The sequence below is a fragment of the Pseudophryne corroboree genome, chromosome 1, assembly GCF_028390025.1.
Source record: "Pseudophryne corroboree isolate aPseCor3 chromosome 1, aPseCor3.hap2, whole genome shotgun sequence".
In the NCBI taxonomy this organism is placed as follows: Eukaryota; Metazoa; Chordata; class Amphibia; order Anura; family Myobatrachidae; genus Pseudophryne; species Pseudophryne corroboree.
In genome coordinates, this window is record NC_086444.1 from 754636308 (window position 1) to 754655988 (window position 19681).

The window sequence follows — 19681 nt, forward strand, 5'->3', positions numbered from 1 at the left end:
ACAGTCACTAGGTCGACATGGATGGAAGGTCGACAGGGTTTCTAGGTCGACAGGTCAAAAGGTCGACATGAGTTTTTCACTTTTTTTGAACTTTTTCATACTTAACGATCCACATGGACTACGATTGGAACGGTAATCTGTGCCGAGCGAAGCGAGGCACCTTGCCCGAAGCATAGCGAGCGAAGCGAGCCATGCGAGGGGACACGGTGCACTAATTGGGGTTCCCGGTCACTTTACGAAGAAAACGACACCAAAAAAACCCTCATGTCAACCTAGAAACCCTGTCGACCTTCCATCCCTGTCGACCCACTGACTGTCGACCAATAGTGGTCGACCTAAACATTGTCGACCTAGATACTGTAACACACATTTGTTTGCTGCACAAGCACTTCTGATCCACTTGTGAATCATACTGTGGAGGTTTTATTGCCTAAAGAAAAAAAACTTTTTTAACTCTTGCTATACCATTTTGACAAATTTTTGCAAGTTTCATTAAAGCTATCTGGATATAAAAGCTTTAATCTTCACAAACTGAATTATTATTAACTCGTGACTGATATATCTGTGCGTTTCGTCTAATTGACTTCATCAGGGAAAGTTCAGTAATAAAGGCAGGACCAAGTACGAAGTTGGAATATATACAAATGGTCATGCAGCACCCTGGATATATTAGTTCTAAAACCAATTTAGGTTTTTAGATCCCAATAGCTTTGATGGAGCTCATTAACTAATAGGTAGTGTGCATATATAGGTGTCCCTGAAAGCACCTTGATATACTAAAGTATATATTCTCCCTATTGAGCTCACACCTTGTTAAGGTGAGGGAGGATCTAACTTTCCATCTTCATATTCTGGACATTTCTCACTGATATACAAATTTTATCTCTGTACAATATTTTAATGTGTATGTTTAAAACCTGTGATAATAAAGCAATAACTGGTACTAATTGGCCTTGGGACTCTTGTTTGGGTGATTCTCTGGTGAGGGGATATCTGTTACAGGTCCCCAAGAAACATTATTTATAAGAATTCACCAATTTGCAGTCTATACCTATGTGCTCATCTTGGAAGATTATATGAATGAACATTTAACCAATTTAGCGCACTGGGGAATTGTGTTTTACTCTATGTTTATTTGAGATTTACCAACAGAGATCTCTCCTGCAGTGCTGCTCCTATTTGGGCGCAAGATAAGGATATATGTATAAACACATACACACATACATATACATATACACACTCACACAATACTGCAAAACTAAACCATATATATTCTAAGTGGATTTATTGTGCATGACATCACATTTCACAAACTGGAGGAGTGATGTGACATGATCGGGGACGTCTGTTTTATTTATTGTTTAGTGGAATCATCTCATACACACAATAGAGGCTGAACCTATATACAGGCTATGACTAGTTATAAGTGACTGTATAGTGCATTCTCATGAATACATGATGAGACAACAACATAGTTGCCTCCATTTTGTGTACACTTTAAACCCAAGTAAATACTTTAAGTAAGTGTGAGGAAGGATCATATTATAGCTGGCCATACACTGCACAAGAGTGCAGCTGACAGGGAAGAGGGAGAAGCAACTGCCTGATAATTGTAGAAGCACCATACACAATATACAGTATGGAAGAGGTCTACATTCACAACATGAAAATGGCTCAACTACAGTTTGGTGGATCAGACAGATTTCAAAACTGAAATGAACATTCCACTCATCGTTCAGTACCATACACTGAAAGCAGTCTTTTGGTTGACTGGTTTGCACGATTATCGTTTAGTATATGGTCAGCTTTACACGTCAGGGACCTTGACACAGAGACAAAGGGAAACACTTACTTGACATCTTTCAGAATATCTCTCTCCACACTCTTCCGGCAACATATCGGGCCAGTCTTTATCTTCACTCTGTAGTTGATGTCACGGAAGGACAAAGAGGCTCCTTGTAAAGATTTTTTGAGATTATCTGATACACGAAGTCCATTAATAACCGGTTCCACAATTTGAACCATAGTATGAGAATTCTTCTCTGCCATATTGATTTGACCACCTTCCTGTAGATAGAACAGAAACACACAAATTTAGCAATAAAAAACTTTTATCCTAGGGGTGCCATGAAAAATATGCTCATACTGTAGGGCGTAGTGATTCAAGAAAGTTTGGGAACCACTAACATGTAAAACAGGATTTAAATCACAAAAATAAGTATTCCCTGCTTGGATAAAACAGTAACTCAAATTTATATGAAATAATTACACATATATGCATTCACTAGCTGGATAAAGATCGTATTATAAAGCGAGATGTGTATGTATACTGTATGTTTGGAGCAGGAGTGCGCAATCTTTTATTGGTCCAAGACCCGCCATGGAAAATTACATAAATTAAATGAGGTCTGTAATGGAATGTTAAATTGCTTTAAACCGCACCCCCCCGCCCCCACCCCCCTTCCCCCGAGAATGCATTACTCTCCATCTAACCCACACTTGGAAACATATCAGACATTTGCCAAATATTGTAGCATAGTTATCTGCCCACTGACTGCAGTAGGGCCATTCCAGTCATGTACGAGACATCTGTACAAGTTTAAACATATCAATTTTTGTTAAAACTTGACATTTGAAAGTTTAGTTGTCACTTAAGGGACAAGCCAAGTCTACCATCATTTTTTAAAGGAATCTTGTACTTGATAATTCCCCTCAACTCCAAATTAAGACCCTGTGTTAGAGTTTTTATGAAAACCTATGTGAAAGATTGACAAGTTAAATTATAGCTAAGTTTAAAACTCAAAAGATACACCGTTGCAGATTTTTTTTTTAGTGTCACAGTGTCGGACTGGGGTATGAAGGGCCTACCGGGATATGCAGTGGTAGGGGGCCATGTTTAGGGGTGTGGCCAGCCACCGTATAGGCTTGGCCAACCAGTAGAGTGCCCCTTACCAGATTAGTATCAATAATGCACTGTAGAAAATACATCTTAGTCCTGTGCAGTTTAACTTAACGTATGTACTGTATAATTACAGTGCAAAGTACCTTATGTCTGTTAACAATCAATCTTGATTTATTACGGTTGATTGATCCAAACTGTAAACCTTTGTGGTGTATGCTAGCACCACAGAAATGTAAATAATTGGTTGGGGGGGGGGGGTTCTGTACCTGAGACTTTGAAATTACAAAAAAATTGCTTCAATAAAAATCAATGAGGAAAAAAACAAAATCTATATAAAAATAACTACTGATGAAATCCTTTTATCCTGTTTCATATCGACTTTGCGCTGCAATGCATTACATGCGTCCGATAATATAACTGTCCAGACTCTTATACTGTTCCGTCATGACATAGTTCCATGAGGACCCTTGGGGTAGACGGAGGCTGATAGATACACAGGGGGAGGGTTGAAAGAGTAAGACAGGAAGCAGAGAGACATGGAGAACCAGAAAGAAAAAAAGAACGAGACAGACACAGGAAAGGAGTAAAGTTGGGGGGTGCTACACACATAATATAGAAGGTTATTAAGATCTGATCACTTCTCTACGAATTTGCAGAGGTTTGCGTTCAGATAGCTGCCGCCCAGACAAAGTGAAAACCCGCCCCGTGCAAGTCTGCGTACAGCTTGCAAAAATCTTTGAGATCGCTGGTCAGCAGTAAATCCGTTCGCAACTCACTCACCATCGAATGATTCTTTCCAGTCTGTGCGTAGCCCAGGACTTACTCCTACAGTGCGATAGAATCAGGCTGATCAGAGCTGGAGCTGACGTCACACACCCTCCCTGAAAACGCTTGGCCACACCTACGTTTTTCCTGACACTCCCAGAAAACAGCCAGTTACCACCCCCAAACGCCGGCTTCCTGTCAATCAACTTGTGTACGGCTAGCAATCATAAAAGTCACTCGATTTTTTAGCTGTTTGGCGTCACGCATGCATACTATGAACCGTATGCATAATCGGCCCGCTTGCGAATTTCAACAACTACGATCAGGTATGAATGACCCCATAGTCCTGTCCCATGTACACAATTGCAGATATCTTCACAACTATGGTAGATTATATAGTAATCAAGCTCTAATTGTTACCCTCACCAGTCAGTGAAATAATAATAATAATAGGAATAATTAAAAACAACAACAACGAAATGCAAGCTTGGCTCCAGTAGCTAATGCCATTGCCCCAGTAGCTAATGTCCGTTGTCCCCCCCCCCCCCCCTGTGCCATTGTCACTAAAACGCCCCTTAGGAGAGCAGGAGAGAGAGAGACAAGGGGGTGTCGGGGGGTGGGGGGGTAGAAAAATAGAGAAAGGATCAAGAAATAGAGTGAGAGAGCAAGAGAGAGAGAGGGGGTTTAATAGAAATAGAGGGGATGAGAGAAAAAGTGGAGCGAGAGAGAGGGTGACAGAAATAATGAGAAAAGGGATGAGATGGCATCAGGGAGAGAGAGAGGGTGTCAGAGAGAGAATGTCAGGGAGGGAGGGAGGGAGGGAGAAAGAGAGAGTGGAGTGTCAGGGAGCTACAGACAGGGAGAGAGAGAGAAAGGTTGTCAGAGAGAGTGTCCGGGAGAAAGGGAGGCCATGTCAGGGAGAGAGGGAGGGGGAGATAAAGTCAGGGAGAGAGACAGTGTCAGGTAGAGAGGAAGAGACAAAGTCAGGGGGAGAGAAGCAGAGAGAGAGACAGTGCCAGGGAGAGAGACAGTATGAGGGAGAGAGAGAGTCAGGGAAAGAGAGAGAGAGAGAGAGAGAGAGAGAGAGAGAGTGTGTGTCAGGGGGAGAGAGAGCATCAGGGAAGGAGAGCGAGGGTGTTACAGAGAGTGAGAGACAGTGTCAGGGAGAGAGACAGTGTCAGGGAGAGAGAGAGAGAGAGAGAGACTGTCAAGGAGACTGACAGTGTCAGGGAGAGGGAAAGAGAGTGTCAGGGAGGGAGGGAGAAAGTGTCAGGGAGGGAGAGAGAGTGTCAGGGAGAGACTGTCAGTGAGAGAGACAGTGTCAGGAAGGGAGCAAAGGAGAGACAGACAGTGCCAGGGAGAGAGAGTGTCAGGGAGAGAGATAGTGTCAGGGAGAGAGAGAGAGTGAGCGACAGTGTCAGGTAGACAGAGGCTGCGAGGGAGAGAGAGACAGTGTCAGGAAAACAGAGTATCAAGAAAGTGTCAGGAAGGGAGAGAGAGAGACAGTGTCAGGGAGAGAGAGAGTATCAAGAAAGTGTCAGGGAGAGAGAGGGTTAGAAAGAGAGGGTGCGGAAGCTAGCAGGAGATACAGTACATTACCTGTCTACAGCAGAGGTCTCTGATGGGGGCGGGCACTTCACTGCATTAGGCCCTGCCCCCTAAATACCCACAAAACTCAGTACAGCTCTGCTGCTGGGACTCGGAGCCAGCCAGGTAGGGCACCCCACTGCTACATCCTCCATGCGGCTGCAGCCTTAGGAGAACTATTGACAGTAGCCATTCTTCCCGTGGGTGGGGATGAAGGTGGAGCAGCAGGCCTTGGTAGCAGCTCCTGACTGTGTGCAAGGGGAGCCCAGGCCCTGGAAGCAGCCTGGGCCACATAGCAGCTGCACTCCCTGCACCTACAGTAGTTACATGACTGACTGGTGGTACTTCAGGTCCATGTAAATGCGGACACTGTGGGGGCCCCAGGATGACCACCCTGGTTGACCCCCCCCCCTATTTATCCGTCCCAATGACCACACAGTAGACTGCTGGGGGTCCCACAGCACAAAGTAAAGTGACCACAGCAGAGAGTCACACTCCTACTAGAGCCACTCTCCCTGCAGGTGATTCATAATACATATGGGTACAGAATTTTTTATTGCTGCGAATAATGGCGATAACAAATTCTATTTATCTGGTCTAAAACCATAGAAACAAAAAGGGCCCCTAAATACCAGCAAAGGTTAGCAGAAAAATTAACTTTAAAATAAAATTATATAATTAATTTCCTGGTCAATACATTCAGCATCTGGGAAGAAAAGGGCTAATTAGGGCTAATTTCAATTTGGTGGGGGGGGGAAATAAGATTTTACACTTACCGGTAAATCTATTTCTCGTAGTCCGTAGAGGATGCTGGGACTCCGTAAGGACCATGGTGAATAGACAGGCTCCGCAGGAGACATGGGCACTTTAAGACTTTAGACTCTGGGTGTGCACTGGCTCCTCCCTCTATGCCCCTCCTCCAGACCTCAGTTAGAGAAACTGTGCCCAGATGGAGATGGACAGTACGAGGAAAGGATTTTTGTTAATCCAAGGGCAAGATTCATACCAGCCACACCAATCACACCGTATAACTTGTGATAAACTACCCAGTTAACAGTATGAACAAACAACATAGTCTCGGTCCAAACCGATGAACTATAATATAACCCTTATGTAAGCAAAAACTATATACAAGTCTTGCAGAAGAAGTCCGCACATAGGACGGGCGTCCAGCATCCTCTACGGACTACGAGAAATAGATTTACCGGTAAGTGCAAAATCTTATTTTCTCTAACGTCCTAGAGGATGCTGGGACTCCGTAAGGACCATGGGGATTATACCAAAGCTCCCAAACGGGCGGGAGAGTGCGGATGACTCTGCAGCACCGATTGAGCAAACAGGAGGTCCTCCTCAGCCAGGGTATCAAACTTATAGAACTTTGCAAAAGTGTTTGACCCCGACCAAGTAGCAGCTCGGCACAGCTGTAGTGCCGAGACCCCTCGGGCAGCCGCCCAAGACGAGCCCACCTTCCTAGTGGAATGGGCCTTAACCGATTTCGGTAACGGCAATCCTGCCGTAGAATGCGCCTGCTGAATCGTGTTACAGATCCAGCGAGCAAAGGCCGCCAACCTTGTTGGCTGCATACAGGACAAACAGTGCTTCTGTTTTTCTGATCCTAGCCGTTCTGGCCACATAAATTTTCAAAGCCCTGACCACATCAAGGGACTCAGAATCCTCCAAGTCACGTGTAGCCACAGGCACGACAATAGGTTGGTTCATATGAAAGGATGAGACCACCTTAGGTAGGAATTGAGGACGGGTCCGCAACTCCGCTCTATCCATATGGAAAACCAGATAGGGGCTTTTATGTGATAAAGCCGCCAATTCCGAAATTCGCCTAGCCGAAGCCAAGGCTAACAACATGACCACCTTCCAAGTGAGATATTTCAACTCCACTGTTTTAAGTGGTTCAAACCAATGTGACTTAAGGAAACTTAACACCACGTTAAGGTCCCAAGGCGCCACTGGAGGTACAAAAGGAGTCTGAATATGCAGTACTCCCTTCACAAAAGTCTGTACTTCAGGTAAAGAGGCCAATTCCTTTTGAAAGAAAATGGATAAGGCCGAAATCTGAACTTTAATGGAGCCTAATTTTAGGCCCAAATTCACTCCAGTTTGTAGGAAGTGAAGAAAACGGCCTAGATGGAATTCTTCCGTAGGAGCATTCCTGGCCTCACACCAGGAAACATATTTTCGCCATATTCGTGATAATGTTTAGACGTCACGTCCTTCCTAGCCTTTATTAGCGTAGGAATGACCTCATCCGGAATACCTTTTTCCGCTAGGATCCGGCGTTCAACCGCCATGCCGTCAAACGCAGCCGCGGTAAGTCTTGGAACAGACAGGGACCTTGTTGTAACAGGTCCTGCCTTAGAGGAAGAGGCCACGGATCTTCTGTGAGCATTTCTTGCAGATCCGGATACCAGGTCCTTCGTGGCCAATCTGGAACAATGAGAATTGTTCTCACTCCTCTTTTTCTTATTATCCTCAACACCTTGGGTATGAGAGGAAGAGGAGGAAACACATATACCGACTGGAACACCCACGGTGTCACTAGGGCGTCCACAGCTACCGCCTGAGGGTCTCTTGACCTGGCGCAATACCTTTGTAGCTTTTTGTTGAGACGGGATGCCATCATGTCTATTTGGGGTAGTACCCACCGACTTGCAATGTGCGCGAAGACTTCCTGATGAAGTCCCCACTCTCCCGGATGCAGATCGTGTCTGCTGAGGAAGTCTGCTTCCCAGTTGTCCACTCCCGGAATGAACACTGCTGACAGAGCGCTTACATGATTCTCCGCCCAGCGAAGAATTCTGGTGGCTTCCGCCATTGCCACTCTGCTCCTTGTGCCGCCTTGGCGGTTTACATGAGCTACTGCGGTGATGTTGTCTGACTGGATCAGAACTGGTCGATTGCGAAGTAATATCTCTGCTTGACGTAGGGCGTTGTGTATGGCCCTTAGTTCCAGGATGTTAATGTGAAGAGAAGTCTCTTGATTTGACCAAAGTCCTTGGAAATTTCTTCCCTGTGTGACTGCTCCCCAACCTCGGAGGCTCGCGTCCGTGGTCACCAGGATCCAGTCCTGAATGCCGAACCTGCGGCCCTCCAGGAGGTGAGCACTGTGCAGCCACCAAAGGAGAGATATCCTGGCTCTGGGAGACAGGGTGATCCTTTGATGCATTTATAAATGAGACCCGGACCATTTGTCCAGTAGGTCCCATTGAAAAGTCCTTGCATGGAACCTGCCGAAGGGGATGGCCTCATACGATGCCACCATCTTCCCCAGGACACGGGTGCAGTGAAGCACTGAAACCTTTTTTTGGCTTTAATAGGTTCCTGACCAGAGCTATGAGCTCCTGAGCCTTTTCCATCGGAAGAAAAACCTTTTTCTGTTCTGTGTCCAGAATCAGGCCCAAAAAGGTCAGACGCGTTGTAGGAACCAGCTGGGACTTCGGAATATTGAGAATCCAGCCGTGCTGTTGCAACGTCCTCACTGACAGTGACATGCTGTCCAGTAACTTCTCTCGAGATCTTGCCTTTATGAGGAGATCGTCCAAGTATGGGATAATTGTGACACCCTGCATGCGCAGGAACACCATAATTTCCGCCATTACCTTGGTGAAAATTCTCGGGGCCGTGGAAAGCCCAAACGGCAACGTCTGAAATTGGTAATGACAGTCCTGTACCGCAAATCTCAGGAACGCCTGGTGAGGAAGAAAAATCGGAACATGAAGGTAAGCATCCTTTATGTCCAGGGAAACCATCCAATCCCCCCCTCCAGGCTGGCGATGACCGCTCTGAGCGATTCCATCTTGAACTTGAACTTTTTCAAGTACATGTTCAGGGATTTCAGATTCAAAATGGGTCTGACCGAACCGTCCGGTTTCGGAACCACAAACATGGTTGAGTAATACCCCTTTCCTTGCTGGAGAAGAGGAACCTTGACTATCACCTGTTGCAGGTACAATTTTTGAATTGCAGTTAACACTAACTCCCTTTCTGACGGAGAAGCTGGCAGAGCCGATTTGAAAAACCGGCAAGGAGGCATCTCTTCGAATTCCAGCCTGTATCCCTGAGAAACAATCTCTAATGCCCAGGGATCCACCTGTGAGTGAACCCAGACGTGGCTGAAAAATCGAAGACGTGCCCCCACTTGATCTGGCCCCCCCAGGGAAGCCCCAGCGTCATGCGGTGGACTTTGCAGACGTAGGGGGGGACTTCTGCTCCTGGGAACTAGCTGTGTGCAGCTTTTTTCCCTTGCCTTACCTCTGGCAAGAAAGGACGATCCCCGTACCATTTTGCTTTTATCTGAATGAAAGGACTGCATTTGGTAATGAGGTGCCTTCTTAGTATGTTGTGGGGGAACATAAGGTAAAAAATTCGATTTACCAGCCGTAGCAGTAGAGACAAGGTCCGGGAGGCCTTCTCCAAACAACTCCTCCCCCTTGTAAGGCAACTACTCCATATGCCACTTTGAGTCGGCATCCCCGGGTCCACAAGAGTCGCCTAGCAGAAATAGACATAGCATTTATTCTGGAGCTTAGTAAACAAATGTCTCTGAGCATCCCTCATATATAACGCAGCATCCTTGATATGCTCTAGGGTCATTAGAATGGTATCCTTATCTAGGGTCTCAATCTCCGTAGACAAGAAATCTGTCCATGCTGCGACAGCACTACAAACCCAGGCCGATGCCATAGCCGGCCTAACCATAGTACCAGAATGTGTGTAAATGTACTTCATGGTAACTTCCTGCTTACGATCCGCAGGATCCTTGAGGGTAGCAGTATCCTGGGAAGGCAGTGCCACCTTCTTGGATAAGCGTGTCAACGCCTTGTCTACTTTAGGCGAAGATTCCCATCGTATCCTGTCCTTTTGTGGGAAGGGATACACCATAAGAATCCTTTTGGGAACTTGTAGTCTCCTTCCCAAGCCTTTTCGCACAATTCGCTTAGCTCAAATGAGGACGGAAAGGTGATCTCAGGCCTTTTCTCTTTATACATGTGTACCCTCGTGTCAGGGACAGGGGGTTCCTCAGTAATATGCAAAACCTCTTTAATAGCAATGATCATGTAACGAATACCTAAAGCCACTTTTGGCTGTAATTTTGCATCCTCATAGTCGACACTGGAATCTGAATCCGTGTCGGTATCTGTGTCAGTGATCTGGGATAATGTGCGTTTCTGAGACCCAGAAGGTCCCGGTGCCACTGGGACAGGCATGGTCTGACTACCTGACTGATCCCTAGCCTCAGTCTTGTCTAATCTCTTATGCAATAAATTTACATTAGCATTCAAGACATTCCACATATCCATCCAGTCCGGTGTCGGCGTTGCCGACGGCGACCTGACAATCATGCACTCCCCCTCCTCCTTAGGCGAGCATTCATCGTCAAACATGTCGACACACGCGTACCGACACACTCCACACACACAGGGAAACTCTTTTCTGAAGACAGGTTCCCCCTTAGGCCCTTTGGAGAGACAGAGAGAGAGTATGCCAGCACACACCCCAGCGCTATATGACCCAGGATAAAAACACAGAATGTTTACCCAGTAGCGCTGCTGTAATGTATAATCGCCAATTATGTGCCCCCCCTCTACTTTAAAACCCTCTTTCACCGTGTGTCAAGCAGGGGAGAGTCCGGGGAGCTTCCTCTCAGTGGTGCTGTGGAGAGAAAATGGCGCTGGTGAGTGCTGAGGGAGAAGTCCCGCCCTCTCGGCGGCGGGCTTCTGTCCCGCTCAAACTTAATAAAATATGGCGGGGGCTCTTTTATATACATGTACAGTGCCCACCTGTACATGTATATAGTCATTTGCCATAGGAGAGGTATTCTATTGCTGCACAGGGCGCCACCCCTGCGCCCTGCACCCTGACAGTGACCGGAGTGTGTGAGGTGTATGGGAGCAATGACGCGCAGCTGCAGTGCTGTGCGTTACCTCAGTGAAGCACCCGAAGGCTTCTGCCGCCTCAGTAGTCTTCTTTCTTCATTTCTTCCGGCTCTGTGAGGAGAACGGCGGCGCGGCTCTGGGATGAACGCCCAGGACGAACCTGTGTTCCACTCCCTCTGGAGCTAATGGTGTCCAGTAGCCGAGAAGCAGAGCCTATCATTTAAGTAGGTCTGCTCCTCTCTCCTCAGTCCCTCGATGCACGGAGTCTGTTGCCAGCAGAGCTCCCTGAAAATAAGAAAAAAACCTAACAAAATGCTTTCTTAGCAGGAAACTCAGGAGAGCTCCCTGCAGTGCACCCATCTTCCTCTGGGCAGTCTAAAACTGAGGTCTGGAGTAGGGGCATAGAGGGAGGAGCCAGTGCACACCCAGAGTCTAAAGTATTTCTTAAAGTGCCCATGTCTCCTGCGGAGCCCGTCTATTCCCCATGGTCCTTACGGAGTCCAAGCATCCTCTAGGACGTTAGAGAAAATCGTATAATTAATGCAGAAAAAAAAAACAGTTGGGTAAATGATCCAAATTAGCTATTCAGGAACTGCAAGTTCAGCTTTACCATTATTTCGAGGTAAACAAAACCTCAACAAAAAAAACTTGCTTCTAATTGAATTAAGTCCTTACAGTCCTTAACATGTGGTTAAGGACTGTAAGGACTTAATTCAATTAGAAGCAAGTTTGTATCATGAAACTCTCATACAGTACATCACACAGATGTACGCACCTGAGAGATGCGAGATCCTATTAGACATACCAATTTGCTGCAGTCGTGGCAAGGCAGAATTACTTTTCTACCAAAAGCGACGTAGAAGTGCAAAGAGGGGAAGCCTGCATGGACACCAAGAAAGTGACGACTGAGATACAGTAGCAGGACCATATTTGTTAGTAGTCATAAGGAAAGTGCTGGAGGTTCTTAAAATGTGACACATAGCCGATTTTTGCACTTTTTATAGATGGTGAACAAATTATAGCAAGCGTTTTTCAAATCGTTCCAGCATTTTGGGGCACAGAAAAATGTTTGTACATTCATTTTTCAGTGTTTTTTTTTTTAGAGATATGCGGGTTCAGATATACCCAGTTTTACGCAGATCTCAAAACAGCATCTTATTGGCGCTCAGATGTCACGTGTTTTAAATAGCCAATAAGACAAATCTGGATAAATCTTAACTCACGTCAATATTGGCGTTAAGAACCGAATAAATCCGAACCCGCACATCTCTAGTTTTAAGTATATAAAAACAGTTGATAAAAAAATACACTTTTATCTCTCATCTGCAAGTTCTAAAACCCTCTTCCATCAATTCACCTCCATGTACCTCCATTAGGGCAGTACGGATGGTGTAATGGTTAGCATTACTGCCTCACAGCACTGCGGTTATGGGTTCGATTCCCACCATGGCCATAACTGTGTGGGATTTGTATATTCTCCCCGTACTTGTGTGGGTTTCTCCCACAATCCAAAAATATACTGGTAGGTTAATTGGATCACAGCAAAATTAACCCTAGCATGAATGTGTGCGTCTGTACATGTGGTAGGGAATATAGATTGTAAGCTCCACTGGGGCAGGGACTGATGTGAATGGCCAAATATTCTCTGTAAAGCGCTGCGGAATATGTGTGCACTATATAAATAACTTGTAATAATAATAATGTACTGGTCCCACCTCATTTAGCCCATTACTGAGGTTTTTAGAGAAATTCACCTGAAAACTCATCAATCTGTTGACCAAACTATGCTTTTTAATCCCCTCCATGTGCAGGCTTATTCATTCTTATTTTTACCTTAAAGTATTGTGCCCACCTTTTCCCCTGCACAGGGGTTGCACACGTCCCCACACAAGGCCATGCGAGTTTTGTGGTGCAAATTCCGACTCACAGGACACAACTTGCACCTAAATGAATTGACCCCTAAATGTTCGATACCGTTGAAAGGAAGAATTTTACTGCACTAGAACGGTCTCATTACAATGCAAAAAATTTGTATTGCAGAATACACAACCATCAAAATACATTCTTTTCACAATCATTACCTCCTGCTCTACTCACACTTTGGGGGAGATTCAAATGTTTGAAAAGTCAGTTGGGTGTCTGTTTTTATCTAATAGACAGGGGGGAAAAACAGACACCCAACCGACTTTTCAAACGTTTGAATTCCCCCCATACAGTCTCTAGGAAAAGATATCTGCACAAACAATAGTAAGGAATTATTTATAAATAGACATTTCAGTCTGGGCTCATCTGGAAACATACAGTAAAAGACAGCAGAAAAGCACTTACCGAGCATATAGGGTGTGTGAGGAGTCAGTGATGTGATTGTGGCTGGGGCAGTCTGTGGGGAGCGCTCTCCTTGCTGACAGCAGTGGGATATGTATGTATGTAAAGCACTCTCCCCGCTCTGCCACTGCCTGACACTGAGCATCTGCACGCTTCTGAGAGAGGTAGTAGTGAGGGATGGGGATAGAAGTCCGGACAGTCAGAGACACGTGTGGGGCGGCGACTTCCCACGATGATAGCTGCAGCCAGCCTACTGTCTGGTCCTGGGGAGGGGGGGGGGGGGAGGAGGAGAGTACTCTGTACATGCTGCAAGGCTGAGTCTATTTTCATAGATTACAAAACGATTTGTATAAGGAGCTTCTAGGAGGAGGAACCACAGACACGCAAATGCAGCAGGAGCAGATCATGCAGCACTAGACACTGCTACACATCCTCTAGTGATCTGGTAGAAAAGATCATTATCCTCAGTGTGGTACTACAGGAGAGGGCTAGTACCTGACATCAGTTGATATAGGAATTGTCATTAAAACATTTGGCTTTGAGCATTTGTATTAGAATAGAACCCAAGGTATATTCAGCTCTGGCATATTTATTCTGTAGTTTGTGACCATTTAGAAAAGTATATACACAGTTACACACGAATATTTCTCTGACGTCCTAGTGGATGCTGGGACTTCCGTAAGGACCATGGGGAATAGCGGCTCCGCAGGAGACTGGGCACAAAGTAAAAGCTTTAGGACTAGCTGGTGTGCACTGGCTCCTCCCCCTATGACCCTCCTCCAAGCCTCAGTTAAGACCCAGACACGGATACTGAATCCAGTGTCGACGGTGAGGAGACGAACGTAATGTCCAGTAGGGCCACACGTTACATGATCACGGCGATGAAGGAGGCATTGAACATTTCTGACACTACAAGTACCACAAAAAAGGGTATTATGTGGGGTGTGAAAAAACTACCAGTAGTTTTTCCTGAATCAGATGAATTAAATGAGGTGTGTGATAAGGCGTGGGTTTCCCCCGATAAAAAACTGCTGATTTCTAACAAATTATTGGCACTATACCCTTTCCCGCCAGAGGTTAGGGCACGTTGGGAAACACCCCCTAGGGTAGATAAGGCGCTCACACGCTTATCAAAACAAGTGGCGTTACCGTCTCCTGATACGGCCGCCCTCAAGGAACCAGCTGATAGAAGGCTGGAAAATATCCTAAAAGGTATATACACACATACTGGTGTTATACTGCGACCAGCAATCGCCTCAGCCTGGATGTGCAGCGCTGGAGTGGCTTGGTCGGATTCCCTGACTGAAAATATTGATACCCTGGATAGGGACAGTATATTATTAACTATAGAGCATTTAAAGGATGCATTACTATATATGCGTGATGCACAGAGGGATATTTGCACCCTGGCATCAAGAGTGAGTGCGATGTCCATTTCTGCCAGAAGGGCGTTATGGACGCGACAGTGGTCAGGTGATGCAGATTCCAAACGACATATGGAAGTATTTCCGTATAAAGGGGAGGAGTTATTTGGGGTCGGTCTATCAGACCTGGTGGCCACGGCAACGGCTGGAAAGTCCACCTTTTTACCCCAGGTGACCTCTCAGCAGAAAAAGACACCGTCTTTTCAAACTCAGTCCTTTCGTTCCCATAAGAACAAGCGGGCAAAAGGCTACTCATTTCTGCCCCGGGGCAGAGGAAGAGGAAAAAGACTGCACCAGGCAGCCTCTTCCCAGGAGCAGAAGCCCTCCCCCGCTTCTGCCAAGTCTTCAGCATGACGCTGGGGCTTTACAAGCGGACTCAGGCACGGTGGGGGCCCGTCTCAAAAATTTCAACGCGCAGTGGGCTCACTCGCAAGTGGACCCCTGGATCCTGCAGGTAGTATCACAGGGGTACAAATTGGAATTCGAGACGTCTCCCCCTCGAAGATTCCTGAAGTCTGCTCTACCAACGTCTCCCTCCGACAGGGAGGCAGTATTGGAAGCTATTCACAAGCTGTATTCCCAGCAGGTGATAATCAAGGTACCCCTCCTACAACAGGGAAAGGGGTATTATTCCACGCTGTTTGTGGTACCGAAGCCGGACGGCTCGGTGAGACCATATCAGTTTCAGACGCTGCCGTTTGGATTGTCCACGGCACCCCGGGTCTTTACCAAGGTAATGGCCGAAATTATGATTCTTCTTCGAAGAAAAGGCGTCTTAATTATCCCTTACTTGGACGATCTCCTGATAAGGGCAAGGTCCAGGCAACAGTTAGAGTTCGGAGTAGCACTGTCTCAGGTAGTGTTACGTCAGCACGGGTGGATTCTAAATATCCCAAAATCACAGCTGATTCCAACAACACGTCTACTGTTCCTGGGGATGATTCTGGACACAGTCCAGAAAAAGGTGTTTCTCCCGGAGGAGAAGGCAAGGGAGTTATCCGAGCTAGTCAGGAACCTCCTAAAACCAGGCCAGGTGTCAGTGCATCAATGCACGAGAGTCCTGGGAAAAATGGTGGCTTCTTACGAAGCGATTCCATTCGGAAGATTCCATGCAAGAACGTTTCAGTGGGATCTGCTGGACAAATGGTCCGGATCGCATCTTCAGATGCATCAGCGGATTACCCTATCTCCAAGGACAAGGGTGTCTCTCCTGTGGTGGTTACAGAGGGCTCATCTTCTAGAGGGCCGCAGATTCGGCATTCAGGATTGGATGCTGGGGAGCAGTCACACAGGGAAGAAATTTCCAGGGCTTGTGGTCAAGCATGGAAACGTCTCTTCACATAAATATCCTGGAACTAAGGGCCATTTACAATGCCCTAAGTCAAGCACTGGACAGATATTGCGCAAGGTCAAGGGACCCTCAGGCAATAGCGGTGGATGCTCTGGTAACACCGTGGGTGTACCAGTCGGTGTATGTGTTCCCTCCTCTGCCTCTCATACCAAAAGTACTGAGAATCATAAGAAAGAGAGGAGTAAGAACTATACTCGTGGCTCCGGATTGGCCAAAAAGAACTTGGTACCCGGAACTGCAAGAGATGCTCACGGAGGATCCGTGGCCTCTACCTCTAAGAAAGGACCTGCTCCAGCAGGGACCTTGTCTGTTCCAAGACTTACCGCGGCTGCGTTTGACGGCATGGCGGTTGAACGCCGGATCCTGATGGAAAAAGGCATTCCAGATGAAGTCATCCCTACCCTGATCAAAGCCAGGAAGGATGTAACCGCGAAACATTATCACCGCATTTGGCGAAAATATGTTGCGTGGTGTGAGGCCAAGAAGGCCCCCACAGAGGAATTTCAACTGGGTCGTTTCTTACATTTCCTGCAAGCAGGACTGTCTATGGGCCTAAAATTAGGATCCATTAAGGTTCAAATTTCGGCCCTGTCGATCTTCTTCCAGAAAGAACTGGCTTCAGTGCCTGAAGTTCAGACGTTTGTCAAGGGGGTACTGCATATACAGCCTCCTTTTGTGCCACCAGTGGCACCTTGGGATCTCAATGTAGTTTTAGGGTTCCTAAAATCACATTGGTTTGAACCACTCACCACTGTGGACTTGAAATATCTCACATGGAAAGTGGTAATGCTGTTAGCCCTGGCTTCAGCCAGGCGTGTCTCAGAATTGGTGGCTTTATCATATAAAAGCCCTTACCTAATTTTTCATTCAGACAGGGCAGAATTGAGGACTCGTCCTCAATTTCTCCCTAAGGTGGTTTCAGCGTTTCACATGAACCAACCTATTGTGGTACCTGCGGCTACTAGGGACTTGGAGGACTCCAAGTTACTGGACGTAGTCAGGGCCCTGAAAATATATGTTTCCAGGACGGCTGGAGTCAGAAAATCTGACTCGCTGTTCATCCTGTATGCACCCAACAAGCTGGGTGCTCCTGCTTCTAAGCAGACGATTGCTCGTTGGATTTGTAGTACAATTCAGCTTGCACATTCTGTGGCAGGACTGCCACAGCCAAAATCTGTTAAAGCCCATTCCACAAGGAAAGTGGGCTCATCTTGGGCGGCTGCCCGAGGGGTCTCGGCTTTACAACTTTGCCGAGCAGCTACTTGGTCAGGGGCAAACACGTTTGCAAAATTTTACAAATTCGATACCCTGGCTGAGGAGGACCTGGAGTTCTCTCATTCGGTGCTGCAGAGTCATCCGCACTCTCCCGCCCGTTTGGGAGCTTTGGTATAATCCCCATGGTCCTTACGGAAGTCCCAGCATCCACTAGGACGTCAGAGAAAATAAGAATTTACTTACCGATAATTCTATTTCTCGTAGTCCGTAGTGGATGCTGGGCGCCCATCCCAAGTGCGGATTGTCTGCAATACTTGTATATAGTTATTGTTACAAAAAATCGGGTTGTTTATTGTTGTGAGCCATCTTTTTAGAGGCTCCTAAGTTTTATCATACTGTTAACTGGGTTCAGATCACAGGTTGTACGGTGTGATTGGTGTGGCTGGTATGAGTCTTACCCGGGATTCAAGATCCTTCCTTATTGTGTACGCTCGTCCGGGCACAGTATCCTAACTGAGGCTTGGAGGAGGGTCATAGGGGGAGGAGCCAGTGCACACCAGCTAGTCCTAAAGCTTTTACTTTGTGCCCAGTCTCCTGCGGAGCCGCTATTCCCCATGGTCCTTACGGAAGTCCCAGCATCCACTACGGACTACGAGAAATAGAATTATCGGTAAGTAAATTCTTATTTTTTACTCACAAAATATACTCTGTATGTAAAATAAAAATAATGTTTAGTCTTAACTACAAATTAAAAATAATAAATAACCGGCTACAGTATGGTAAAACTGGCCATAGACTGCACGATATTGCAGCCGAGGAGGGAGCAGCACGATAATCGGAGTGCCTCCATGCAGTGCATGATGTATGGTACGATCTCCATTCACTGCGTGGACTCCTAGGAACAACAGTGGTCATTCAGAGTTGTTCGCTCGCTGCCGTTTTTCGCAGTGCAGTGATTAAGTGAAAAAATGCGCATGCGCATGGTACGCAGCGCGCATGCGCTAAGTACTTTCACACAAAACTTTGTAGATTTACACAAGCTCGAGCATTGTTTTTTCATCGCTCGAGTGATCGTAGTGTGATTGACAGGAAGTGGGTGTTTCTGGGCGGAAACTGGCCGTTTTCAGGGAGTGTGCTAAAAAACACAGGTGTGCCAGGGAAAAACGCCGGAGTGGCTGGAGAAACGGGGGAGTGGCTGGCCGAACGCAGGGCGTGTTTATGACGTCAAACCAGGAACTAAACGGACCGAGGTGATCGCAATCTAGGAGTAGGTCTGGAGCTACTCAGAAACTGCAGGGAATTATTTATTAGCAGTTCTGCTAATCTTTCGATCGCTATTCTGCTAAGCTAAGATACACTCCCAGAGGGCGGCGGCCTAGCGTTTGCAATGCTGCTTAAAGGAGCTAGCGAGCTAAAAACTTGGAATGACCCCCAACAGACGGGTGGATTGGACAGGATGATAAACCAAATGATCCAGACTTTTTTCCAGCCGTTTCGAAACAGTGACCAGCTATTGTTGTACGTCCATACACTGAAAGGCAATTGTTCAAACCAGGCATTTGGTCATTTGTCTTTCACGATTATCATGCAGTGTTTGGCCAGCTTAAAGGTGGCCATACACCAACCAACTTTCATTTTACTAACCAACTGTCTAACTTGCCTGTCCAACTAAAAATAGTACTGCAACACGCGGAGACAACTTTTTCGGCAGGTCAACCAATTTTCCTCCAACTAGTGATGTCAGAGAAATAGACTGACACTGTCCGCCTACTTCTATTGTTAAAACAGAAAAATCAAAATAAATTGAAAAAATAAATTAAATCATTATAAAAAAAAAACGCCATCAGACTCCTCCTTTGCAGTTGGTCACACATGGGGGGCAGTGGGAGAAAACAGAACGCACATGCTCTATCCTCACTCCTGCCCAGCATAATCTGCTAGCACTGAGAGCAGAAGTATGCCTACTGCAACAGATCGTTCAGTTGGGGGGCAAGTACCCAACTATCCCTACACTGAAATAATAGTCAGCCAAGTAGTTGGCAGAAATTAAATGTTTGGCCTAGTAAGATCTACCATTTTTGCCCGTTTCTGTGCATGTGGGAGCAATCAGACGACTATCGCTTGCTCCTACACACTGAACGACTATCGTTCAAAACGGAAAGAAAAAGAATGTGTGTAAAAAAATCACACAAGGGTCTCACACGGCAACTGTGGCAATACA

The 19681-nt window shown here is 46.3% G+C and overlaps 1 protein-coding gene across 3 annotated transcripts in view; it reads right to left on the reverse strand.

Moving 5' to 3' along the window:
* ABCG2 (ATP binding cassette subfamily G member 2 (JR blood group)) overlaps positions 1–19681 on the reverse strand; it is a 449463-nt gene that overhangs the window by 70418 nt on the left and 359364 nt on the right. For 2 of the 3 annotated variants that reach the window (XM_063916996.1, XM_063917005.1), the window contains exon 3: positions 1853–2067. In XM_063916996.1, coding sequence (XP_063773066.1) covers positions 1853–2067 — 215 coding nt within the window. Of the gene's footprint in view, positions 1–1852; positions 2068–13473; positions 13710–19681 lie in introns of those variants that run through there. The other variant, XM_063917014.1, reaches the window with a different exon arrangement.